Raw genomic sequence first — 12003 nt, 5'->3', positions numbered from 1 at the left:
ATCGCTATTGTGATAATATTCAATAATCAATCTATAATTTGCACACCAAGATCAAATAATTAGAGAAATAGACAGACCATAGTTTGCATTAATCACTCTATAAAACTACCGTACCACACACACAACAAGAACAACAACAAAATCTAGAGAGAGAGAGAGAGTGTGTGTGTGAGGTAGAGCGAGAAGATGTTTGCAGCAGAGAATGGCCTGAAAGGAGACCCAAGGCTTCAGGACATTACTAAAGCCATTAGAGTCGTTCCCAACTTTCCTAAACAAGGTTTCTACTTCACTCCCTCTGTCTGCATTCTTTCTTGAATTTCTCTTCCTTTTTTTCTTTTCCTTGTGTTTTTTTTTTTTTTTTTTTGTTTTTAAAATGATTTTGTGTGCATAAGAGAAATGAAATTTGATGTAAATGCATGTTCCCTTTGGGCCCTTTTCTTTGTTTTTGCAGGCATAATGTTCCAAGATATCACCACTTTGCTGTTGAATCCCAAGGTCTTCAAAGACACTGTTGAAATATTTGTGGATAGATACAAAGATATGGGCATCTCAGTTGTTGCTGGTAAATTCTTCAGATTTCTGGGTTTATTTGCTTACACATTTCTGGGTTCTTAGCATATTCATTTATTTGTTTATGTGTTCTTCAGTAGTTGTTGCTATCTTGAGTGTATATTTTGGGTTAATGGTCAGTAGTGGGGTACAACTTGTCTATTTTATATTGAAGAATTTCCAGACCTTAGTTTCTCCAAGTTGCCAATTGTTAATTGTTGTTAATTGGGGGCTTATAAGATGTTTGGGATTTTACTAGATTTAGTAGATAGAAAATGGGACATCATAGATTTCTTGGATACCCACAATATCTTTGCCTAGATTAGTGTTGGAAGTGGTTGATAAGAGGTTTTGGATTTTTCTTCTAAACTGCAGAACATCTTATTCAGTGGGCATATTGATATGCAATGAAGTTTCTTTTCCTTTGTAGGGGACCAATGGTTAGTTTGAAGTTTAGCTGGCAATATGAATTGCATCTAGACATGAACTTTTGAAATTGTCTTCTGATAGTGATCTCCACCATATAAAACTTTTGAATTTTCCTGTTTATTAAATTTTGTCTGTTTTCTTTTCTAATTTTCTCTCCCATCGTGTTCTATTTCATAGGAGTTGAGGCTAGAGGGTTCATGTTCGGTCCACCTATCGCCCTAGCAATCGGTGCCAAGTTTGTTCCGTTACGTAAGCCAGGAAAATTGCCAGGTATGCTGTGTAAAATCGTGTTTCAAGTACAAAAGAAAACAGCTTTTTTTCATTTTTTGGTATCGTTTCTTCTAATCGACCTTGTTATAGTTGCATTGAGATAAGTATTAAGTTATTTCTTTGATAGATTCGCGACATTTTAATTGAGTGCTTCGTTTTCTTTTATTTCACTATCATAATCTTGATCTGGATTTACAGGTGAAGTGATCTCGGAAGCCTATGAACTAGAGTATGGTCGGGATTGTTTGGAGATGCATGTGGGTGCCGTAGAGAAGGGGGACCGGGTAGTGGTAATTGACGATTTGATAGCTACAGGAGGGACTCTCTCGGCTGCCATAAACCTTCTAGGTAAGTCGAACTATTCTTGGTCCCGTCTTTATGTTAATTTCCTAATTTCTTTTCGACTTTTGATTGCCAGTTCTCTAGTGGTTGCCTGACAAAAAATGTTTTGCTGCCTTTACTAGAACGGATGGGAGCTGAAGTCGTTGAATGCGGTTGTGTTATTGGATTGCCAGAAGTCGAGGTAGTGCTTAGTGTACTTTCTTTATGCCTTGTCTTTTCATTATAAGCCTTTTTTTTTTTTTCCGGAACGTCTTCTTGATACCATAACTTAGCCGGAAAAGTTGAAACGAGTTATAGGTTTCTGGTACGAAAAGGATTTTGTTAGCTGTAAGGGTGGGTATAGTTTGCTAAATTTCTTCAAGCAATTCTAACCACCACGAGGAAAATTAAAACGGTCTTGCAGCCTTAGCCGAAAGCCGCCAAATTGGACCAAAAGTACATAAAACGTGCCAAATTCACATGAATATGAGTCTATGTTGGAAAAATAAACTTTCTTATGATCCTATATAGCTTAAGTTATTGAGGAAGTGCTTAAATCGGGTTTCTGACTAGTGACATCTACGGTTGTTAAGATCATGGTTTACCAGATATCCCCGAGATTTGACTTTCTTGTATGGTTGTTCAGGGACAAAACAGGCTAAAAGGGAGGCCAGTTTATATGCTTGTCGAACCCCGGGAATTAGATGACTCGTTTTGAAATTTCGAGGTACAAAATCGAACCGAGAACAGGGTATGATCGATCAATTGAACGTCCTTACAACGTAGAATATTTGTTCCGTTGCATATTTCGTTCCCAACTGCAACACAGACATGCAGAAACATTGAATAATTTTATGTGATTCTTTAAAAATCATTTTTTTTTTTTTTTTTTTTTTTTTTTGTAGATATGGAAATTGACATGCTGGAGTCTATCAAGAAGAGATGATGATGGGAAAAAAAGCTTCCAAATCTTTCACATCAACTAATGATTCTATACCATCTTCTAGTGTCTATTCAGTTCCATTATTAGCTTCTTTTCTTCATTGCTTGATCATTTTATTTATTTTTCTAAGAGAAATTTGTGCTGAGATGAACAGTGAGGATATCTTGAAGCATATTTCTCATATGATCTTTAGGCCCCATGTCTCCTCCATTCAATTACCAATAATGCATGTCCCTTCAATGCCTTGCTACTTTTTGTTGGTCACAATTAATTTTTTATAAATTTTCTCTCTAAACTGAGAAAAATATTGCTGTCCTCTAAACATTTTATTGATTATTATTGATTCAGCCATTCATTTATAAAATCTTGTATTCTGTACCTTCTTTTCTTATGATCTGGATTCAGTTTCTGCAAAACACCAATTGTTGAAGAGAGGTTGAGGCATGAGCTTGCCCGCACTGGTCTAGCTTAATTGTTCAGTAGGTAGTATTTGAGAGACTAGATCAATGTTCGAATTTTGGTGGGTAGATCTCTTGTGCACACTGACATTTTGTTCTGTCTGCTGAGTTTTTCAAATGCTCTATTGAGTCGGGGTGTGGGGGTCCTTGGAGATGAAGATTCAACTTTTTGGAAGAAGGTTGAGTGAGCTTTACTCTGTTCCCCCTACCCCCACCCCCGGACCACCACACAGACACAGTAAATGCAAGCAAAAGCAAACATCATAATGAATTAATGACAAACTTGTAATGCTATCATACTGTTGGAATCTGGGTGCTAACATCATTGTCTGTTTGCCCACCTCTTTTTCTTTCCCACGTTGATAAAACTTATTAGCAATATATTTCACCTGGTGATAGCTAGACTTGAACCTTTAGGCCCCCGCGAGGCCCAACAATCCTCTAGCCACATGATGCTGGACTAGATTTAACCCTTTACTGACTTCCACCCAACAATTTTCACTGGCACATGTCAGCCTTAACTGTACAACTTTTACTCCTAATTTGGCTTTGATACCACTTGTTAGGGTCAAGTGCTTACCAGTCACCACTACTCCAAAAGTTGTAACTCGTAACAAAGACAATTTTATTTTCTTATACCGCCACATTTTCGGGAGGCTGATGCTGGACTTGACTCTTCACGCCTCCACCCAACAATCCTTAGCCAACTGATGCTAGACTTGACCCTTAACCAGCCTTCACCCAACACTTCTGCTTGCCTGTATACATAATGATGCTTAGTAAAGTTACAAAAGCTAATAATCATGACTTCTAGCCAGCACATTTGGGTGAAAAGGGTGCCTTACAAGTAACAAGGTGTGGAAAGTCAAAAGAACATTTGGTTGCATCTTACTGATCTGATTGATCATTGTGAAGGGTTATTCCTTAGGTTCATAATGCCATTATGCCATATGTTCATGAGTATGATTAGAGTACAAAGTTAACGTTCTTTTCTTATGGTACATTTAGAAAAAGGGTTAGAAGTGTGTGCATTTTGAAACGTTATTTAGATGAACTATTTCGAAAATTTTTACCTGAAAGAGTAATGGGTCATCTTGCAATATGATTGGAAGATGTTTAAATGTTCTAATGTCACCATCACCGTCATTATGCTAACTGTAGTGTCAATTAACCTTAGAGCAACCTCAATAGAAGTTTTTGCTCAGTTTTTTAGAAAGAAAAAACCATATGTGTTGTTTTGAACAAATAGGGAGGGTGTTTTTTTTTTTTTTTTGAATATTTTTCTTTTGCAATTGAAGGTTCTTTGTGGGTCCAAGTGAAAAGACAAAAGGAGAAAATGAAGCTCAAATTTGCGCGTGTGGCGCAATATTCGTGTCCAGTAGGCGCGTGCTATATTGGGTGTTGTATGCTTTTTATTTTTATTTTTTAAAATTTTTTGTCAGATTTTTTTTTTCCTTTTTCTTTTTCCTCCATCCCCTCTTCCCTAATTGGCACCTAAAAAAAAAAAAAAAACACTACGATTCGGCTTGTCATGTTTTGTCCTTGTCTCAATGTCCTAATCATTCTGTCAAGTCTCAACTCCGTGATCCCAACGCTTCACCTGAACATTTGGCTTATGAATTATGATGAGTAAAAACAATATTTTTGAAAGAGGTAAAAGATGGGAGATACTTTCTATTGCTAGAAGGAAAGACCACCATTTCTTTTTTTAAAAGGAAAAACATTTAACTTCATTAAAATAAGTGTTTAATACACGAAGGAATAGAAAGCAATCAACAAAGGGAACCAGTCTGAGAACGAATAGCTCTAGTTATAGCATGAGCAAACTTATTCACTCATCTAGAGACAAACAGAAAGGACACTGCTTCAAAGTGTCTTAAAAAATCCCGACACTCCTGAATCACACAGCCTTCATACGAAAGATTCGGTACCTTGCCATTTAGTAACCTGCACACCGCTTGACAATCAGAATGGATAGCTACCTTGGTAAAACCCTTCTCTTTAACCCAAGAGAGTGCTTCTTTCACGGCAAGAGCCTCAGCGAGAGTGCTTCTTTCACGGCAAGAGCCTCAGCTAAATGAGGGTCATTACACGGAAAGACCATCATTTTGGTTCTTTTATTAATCTTTTTTTTTTCTTTTGAAAATGGTTCTTTTAATCAAACATTTCTATTTCATTTGACAGCACCACAATGTTAGCTAATTAATTGATTGAAGACATTATAGCTTTCCCTACGTAACATGTTTGATATTTAGTTAAGAAAAATGTGTTTTCCCATGTATGTTAGTTATATCCTTTGTCAGTTTCTGTGTCTTGACTTTGCTCATTTCACTTTCCAAGGCCACAAAAAATCTGTAATCAACGCACCAATATCGGCATAAATTCAATTATGTGAAGTAGCTCTGATCTAGTCAATAATATACATAGCTTTTGCTTCAAAACTCAAAAGCTATAGACTTAAATTGCAATATATTAGAGAGCAAAGAAAGTCAAACAACAATGTCACATCTCTTAAAGCAGAGGGATAGTTTGATTGCCAGAAGTTGTGAACATGTGGGCGGTGGCCATAGTTCACTTCGAAGTGAACTGTGCACTGCTGAAACAAGATTCGAACTGTATGGACGATTCCATAATACTTGGAACCGGAACCGGCTTCTAAATCTGAAAGTAATAAAAAAAAATGGTTAATTAATATTTTTTTTTTGGCTTAAAAAAACTATTTTTTTTTTATTAAAATTTAAACTATAAATAATATCTTAAAGTTTAACTATAACAATTTTTTTATAATTTAAATTTCAAGTTTAAACATTTCATATAACTATTTTAAAAACATTTTAGAATGAAAAATTTTCATAAAAAAAATAATTGTTGAATTTGGACAATTTTAAAAATATAAAATAGAATTTGCAAAAAGAAAAAAGAAAAAAGAATGGTTTGAACCGGAACCACCGGTTCAAAAACCGGATGTAGAACCTTTATACAAGGTTCCGGTTCGGCCGATCCGGAACCAGGAATCGTTGATTCGGAACCAGAACCGAACCGTGAGCATGGCTATCCACAACTATGTTTTAAAAAAAAAATATTGAAGGAAAAAGAAAATTAAATAAACCTCTAAACTTTATACGAAAAGTCAATTAGCCTCCTAAACTTTAAAAAGTAACAATTAAACCTATAAACTCCCAAAAAAATAATACACGCAACAAAAAATTGTTTAAAACATCACTTCATATTATAGATAGCTAGGGAAGTTATCATTTTACACATTCCAAAAATTGTTATATAGAGCAATCTATTCCCCATAAAATCTTCCTACCAATTATTGGAACTTTGTAAGAGCATCCATATCAATGGATTTTTGTTAGTCTTTTTGTGGCCGGGGTCTATTGTGATGTGGAGGTGAGAGAAGTATGAAAGAGAAGCAATTTTGATCTCATGCAAGTTATGATTTTTTGTGGACTCCAAGAAAAGAGCGAAGAAGAACATGGCTTGTTATTGGTTCTTTTCCCCGTGTTTTCGTGTCAAATGGCTTAGTTTTTTCTTCTTTTTTTATTTTTATTTTTTAATTTTTCCTCTCTCCTATCTCTCCTAATTGAACCATAAAAAATCGTGAAAAAAAACTAAACTACTATAGATGCTCTGGGGCGTTTGGTTGGGATTATATTGAATAACAAATGTTATATTGGGTTGGTTATTTAACATGTCTATGTTTGTTTGGTTGGGAATCAAATATTGCCTCCACATCAAATTTTTCTCTTTTAAGAAAATGTGATTCCCTTGCTAAACTTAGGTAATATTAGATTACCTTGCCATTTTACATAGTCCAGTTTTTACCAAATACAATAATTTAACATTCCCAATAATCTAATATTCTCAGCAATTTCCTAAGATAATCTAACATTCCGTGAACAAAACGCCCTACCAAGTAGTGTGAATCAAAAGAAGCAACATACATATCCTAAACAAATAACAGGCGAAAATATCAATTTTACCCTTATGTTTTGTATGTCTTTTGACCCACACTACTATTTTATATCATTGTTCTAATAAGTCACTTGTAAACGGAACACATTTTACTTTTTTTATTTTTATTTTTATTTTGTCCGACCACGAGATGTCTTGAGCAGGTCCTAACTATAGGAGGTACCTTTAAATTCGTACCATACTCAAGTTAATTTTCATTTGCACCAGCCCGACCCAATTAAGTGGTAAAATACTGGCCAGATTGATTTTTCCATATGAAAGAGAGTTCGAACGCCCGCGCGACTTCTCTTAAAAGACAATAGTGCATGACTACTCACGCCAACCAAGCTGGTTTATACTTTTTAGTTCATTCTCAACTATTATAATGTTAGCACATTTAATCTTAAGCTTTTAACTGTGTCCCATTATATAATTGACTTTAATTTCTTTGAACACAATTAGTTCTCTATTTAAATTGCTATCATTCTACTTTTAAATAAAAATAATTAACATGTAATTTTATAATTCAATTAAAAGAGTTTACAAGATAGGAGAATATATTATATATTGGGACAAGATGCTTAAATGATGATATTACATGGTAACCCTCTATCTTAAAGGTGGAATACAAACAATAAATGAAAGTCTATAACGTGAAAAAATCACAATAATAAAATTAAATGTGGCAATGTCACAATAATCAATTATTAAAGTAAAATTTAGTTCTTATAAATATAAAAGATGAAACATTTGGTGCCATTTACTAACCGGAAATTTTCAGAAATTCCCAAAAACTGAAAAATAAAAAACAGAAAACATGTTTACTAACACAATTTTCCATTTTGAAAACTGAAAAATATTTCTGGAATACTGGAACACACTTAAAAACTGTTTTCGAAATGAAAAACAGAATCATCTATCATTTATTTAGTTATATGTCACTATAACCACATTACTATGATTACATTCATTATCGTCTTATTTTATTTATCACTATCTTCTATCTTTTCTACTTTTTTTTTTTGAAAATATCTTTTCTACTTACTTTACTTATTTAAGCATAATTTATTTACTTACACTTTAAAATTAGACATTATTTACATTATCAAAAAATTAAGAATTAAACTCTATATAATGTTTTAGATTTTGATTGAACTCAATAGATTATTAGTTCGGATATTTTTAATTATGTTACATCATAATACAAGTTCGATCCAGATATCGGATATTGGAATCTCACATTTATTAGAATTCAAAGTAAAAGTTATATACTCATATACATGTCATTCAAATGAATATATATATATATATATATATATATATATATATATATATATATATATATATATATATATATATTTATAAAATTAAATATTAGCTCAAAAAATATTAATTTTATCTAAACTAAATTTTAGGTGAAATTTGAAAAATTAGAAAACAGAGAACAATTTTCTGTTAGTAAATGGACTCTTAGCTCTCCAGGGCTCAAACTCAATATCATGTGTACAGTGGACCCTGATCCACATAGCTGTGTGGATCATAGCGATACACCACAAATATTTATATTGTCAAATGAATCTCTAGTAGAATTAAAATGATACTTTAGTGTTGCTATAATAAATCTGTTATGTGTATAAAATAAAACTGAATAGTAAAGGTCATACATACATGTATATTGTCAAATGAACCTGTAGTAGAATTAAAATAATACTTTAGTATTAGTATACAAAATAATATACTTTAATACATTATTTTGTATACTGTGAAATAATGTTCATTCAATACACAAATAATGTATTTTTAATATATTAAAAATGTACCTTGTATTAAGAAAAAATACATTATTTGAGTACTAAAAATATATTATTTTGTATAATATACATTCGATACACAAATAATGTACTTTTAATATATTAAAAATGTATTTTTTTATTATCCACATAATAGTTTGCCGATATATGGACCATAGTCTAGTAAAATTTGCCTGAAATTATCAAATGGATCAAAAATATAAATTAGTGATTAACAAAATTGAATATAGAATGATAACATATTACTTTAAATGGATATTTTAGCCCAACATAAAACTATGAGTTAGACCGGCCCAAGCCCAACATTCTTCCTCTATTTTCTGAAAAGATATCTGTAATAACTAATAATAATCTGTTATTCTCGTTTAGATTGTTCTCTGTAAATTCTACCATTCAAACTCTCCACCAGAAACTCAAATCCGCCAAAACGAAAGGAAAAAGCATAGGTGCCGTGCATATACGCATATATATAGAGAGCGAGAGAGGGGAGAGGAAGAGCGAGAGGGAGAGAAGGGAAAATGACGATACTATATGCGTTGGTGGCCCGGGGATCCGTAGTGCTTGCGGAGCACAGCGCGACGACGACGAACGCGAGCACGATCGCTAGGCAGGTGCTTGAGAAGATCCCTGGGAGCAACGACACCAACGTCTCATACTCTCAGGATCGCTACATTTTCCACGTTAAACGCACCGATGGCCTCACCGTCCTCTGCATGGCCGACGACGTCTCCGGCAGTATGTCGAAATCCCTAACACTTTCCTTTTTAATTCCGATTCGATCTCAGATTTCCATCTTTTAATTATTTTATTTCCTGATTTATAATTTAATGTTTTGCGTGAATTTTTGTAGGATTTTGATTGCGCATTTGTAATTAATTATTATTCCATTGTTCGTTTCGTGTGTTTGGATTTAATTTTGAGTTGAAATTTAGAATGAAATAGTTGAAGATTGAAAGGATTATTGTTAAAATGTGGCTGTGATGTTGAGGTATAGGGGACCTGATGAATATATTTTACCATGCCCTATTTCTTTGTAGGAAGACTTCCGTTTGATTTCCTGGAGGATATTCATCAGAGGTTTGTGAGAACCTATGGCAGAGCAGTGCTGTCTGCACAAGCTTATGCCATGAATGATGAATTCTCAAGGGTCCTTGGCCAGCAAATGGAGTATTACGCCAATGATCCAAATGCAGATAGATTAAACCGGCTAAAAGGTGAAATGAGTCAGGTTAGCTCTGAATTCCTTTGCAATACAATACTTCATATGATCTTGATCTTCAATACAGAAATGTTCTTTCTTTCTTATTTGCTAATATATATACTATAGCTGTGTGCCTTAGCTATCTCCTTTCTGAATGCAATTTGTGGCAATTAGATTGATTCCTATGAAGAAAATGTGTTAATGGATTGCTAATTAAGACAGTCTTTTTAATATTCCCTTGCTTATGCTTTAGCTACATCATTTTTTGCCCATAAAAGGTGAAATCCCTCGCTTTGGCCCGATAGAATTTGTGGAAGTGGAAAATCACGGTGACTCAATAGCCAATTATGTGGGAGGACCCATGCTTGGTGCCCACAATGAGGCCACCACATTGGGTGTGATTCTCATATTGCGGTGGCCCGATATAATTTGTGGAAGTGGTAAATCACGGTGACTCAATAGCCAATTATGTGGGAGGACCAGTGCCTGGTGCCCACAATGAGGCCCCTACATTGGGTGTGATTCTCATATTGCGGCTGCGAGGGCTCGATCTTGCATCGTTGCCTATAATCTGCCACCCAGAAACCAACTGAGCTACCCGTGTAGGTTTAGCTACCACTCATTTCTGATTGTACCCAGTGGCTAAAAGCCTAAAATACAATGTCTGGTTGATACATCAATTCATTTACATACTATGATGATTTTAACCCATACTATGTGTGTGCCTCTGGTGCAGTGAATGAGTTAATTAAAAATGTTACTTGCTCATTCAATCCTATATATTATTACTCAATATTCGTTTCTCTCCAGATTTGATGGCCATTTTCTTGTAAGTTTGAAACTGTTAAATGTTGTGTGGCAGGTGCGTACTGTGATGATTCAGAACATTGATAAAGTTCTAGAGAGAGGGGATCGTTTGGAATTGCTGGTTGATAAAACTGCCAGCATGCATGGAAACACAGTGCGCTTCAGGAGGCAGGCCCGACGATTCAGAAGCACAGTATGGTGGAGGAATGTGAGGCTTATGTATGTGACAGTCACACTCTTCCCTCCTCCCACTTTATCATTTTCTACATACTATTGGGTGTTTCTCTCAGTAATGGAGTAATATAATGATATATACATACACACAATACATTTCTTATCAACCTCAATTCTCAGTTAATTAACTTGGTATATATATGAATGCATAGTAATATGTGGTTGGTCATTATTGAGCATCTTCAATGATATTTCTTTGCTGAATTGTGTTTGTTGCTTTGCAGAGTTGCGCTGATACTCCTCCTGGTGCTTGTAATCTACGTAATTTTGGCCTTCGCTTGTCACGGGCTTGCACTTCCATCATGTTTGAATTGAGATTCAGGCATTATCCACTGCTTTTTTCTTCTTCTTCTTCTTGTTCATTTTGTTGCATATGGTTTATTTTCTAGGTCATAAAAAGAAAAAAGAAAAAAGAAAAAAAAAGAAGGTAGATTCTTGTTTCCACGAGGGGATGGAAGGACGGAATATTGAAAGAAAATACAATTAGTTTGTATTGACAGGTTGTATGTTCTACTGCACCCTAGTTTGTGTGTTTGGTTCATAGGTTTACACACCAGGAATGAGAATCAAAATCATAGTGTTTGATTGACAATTTTTTAAAATACAACTATGAGATTTGATTACTTCTTCAATTAAAAACTGCATTCTCTAATTAAAAGCGGATATCATTACATATTATTAGTAACCTGATTTTTAAGTTTGGATTAATGATTTTAGATTTTTGTTTTGGTATTTTTGTTCATATTGGTGCTTTGGATGTCATTATATTAGAATTAATTGCCTTGATTTTTTTATTTTTGTATTTTTAAAACCTTTATTCATATTATAAGGTTATACATAACCAAAAATTAATATTTGTAATCATTCCAATTTCATTATACTACCAAATAGGCAAAAAACATTCACCAAAACATATTAACATTACAAGTATTTAATTCTCATTCCAGTTCCAATTCTCACATGCGAACCAAACACACCCTTAATATATTTAATGACACCTTTTATAAAAGGTTAATAATT

The 12003-nt window shown here is 34.0% G+C and overlaps 2 protein-coding genes across 3 annotated transcripts; both read left to right on the top strand.

Annotated features, from left to right (window-relative positions):
• Positions 1–25: 25 nt before the first annotated feature.
• On the top strand, positions 26–2762 carry LOC109159364 (adenine phosphoribosyltransferase 5-like). 2 transcript variants are annotated; one of them, XM_019307477.1, is made up of 7 exons: positions 26–277; positions 452–562; positions 1156–1248; positions 1447–1596; positions 1713–1771; positions 2216–2320; positions 2475–2762. In XM_019307477.1, exons 1-6 carry the CDS (start codon positions 187–189, stop codon positions 2285–2287), a joined length of 576 nt encoding a protein of 191 aa, XP_019163022.1. In that variant the 5' UTR covers positions 26–186; the 3' UTR covers positions 2288–2320; positions 2475–2762. The 2 variants fall into 2 exon arrangements, with proteins under 2 accessions (XP_019163022.1, XP_019163021.1); XM_019307476.1 differs by having other exon boundaries at positions 27–277; positions 2216–2296.
• Positions 2763–9124: 6362 nt separating this feature from the next.
• LOC109159363 (vesicle-associated membrane protein 711-like) lies at positions 9125–11623 on the top strand. The gene is made up of 4 exons (XM_019307475.1): positions 9125–9476; positions 9779–9969; positions 10805–10968; positions 11208–11623. Exons 1-4 carry the CDS (start codon positions 9260–9262, stop codon positions 11296–11298), a joined length of 663 nt encoding a protein of 220 aa, XP_019163020.1. The 5' UTR covers positions 9125–9259; the 3' UTR covers positions 11299–11623.
• Positions 11624–12003: the final 380 nt, after the last annotated feature.

This window comes from Ipomoea nil, unplaced genomic scaffold (genome assembly GCF_001879475.1).
Source record: "Ipomoea nil cultivar Tokyo-kokei standard unplaced genomic scaffold, Asagao_1.1 scaffold2827, whole genome shotgun sequence".
Taxonomy (NCBI): domain Eukaryota; kingdom Viridiplantae; phylum Streptophyta; class Magnoliopsida; order Solanales; family Convolvulaceae; genus Ipomoea; species Ipomoea nil.
Note: the sequence above shows the minus strand (reverse complement) of the source record. Positions and strands in the feature narration are given on the sequence as shown.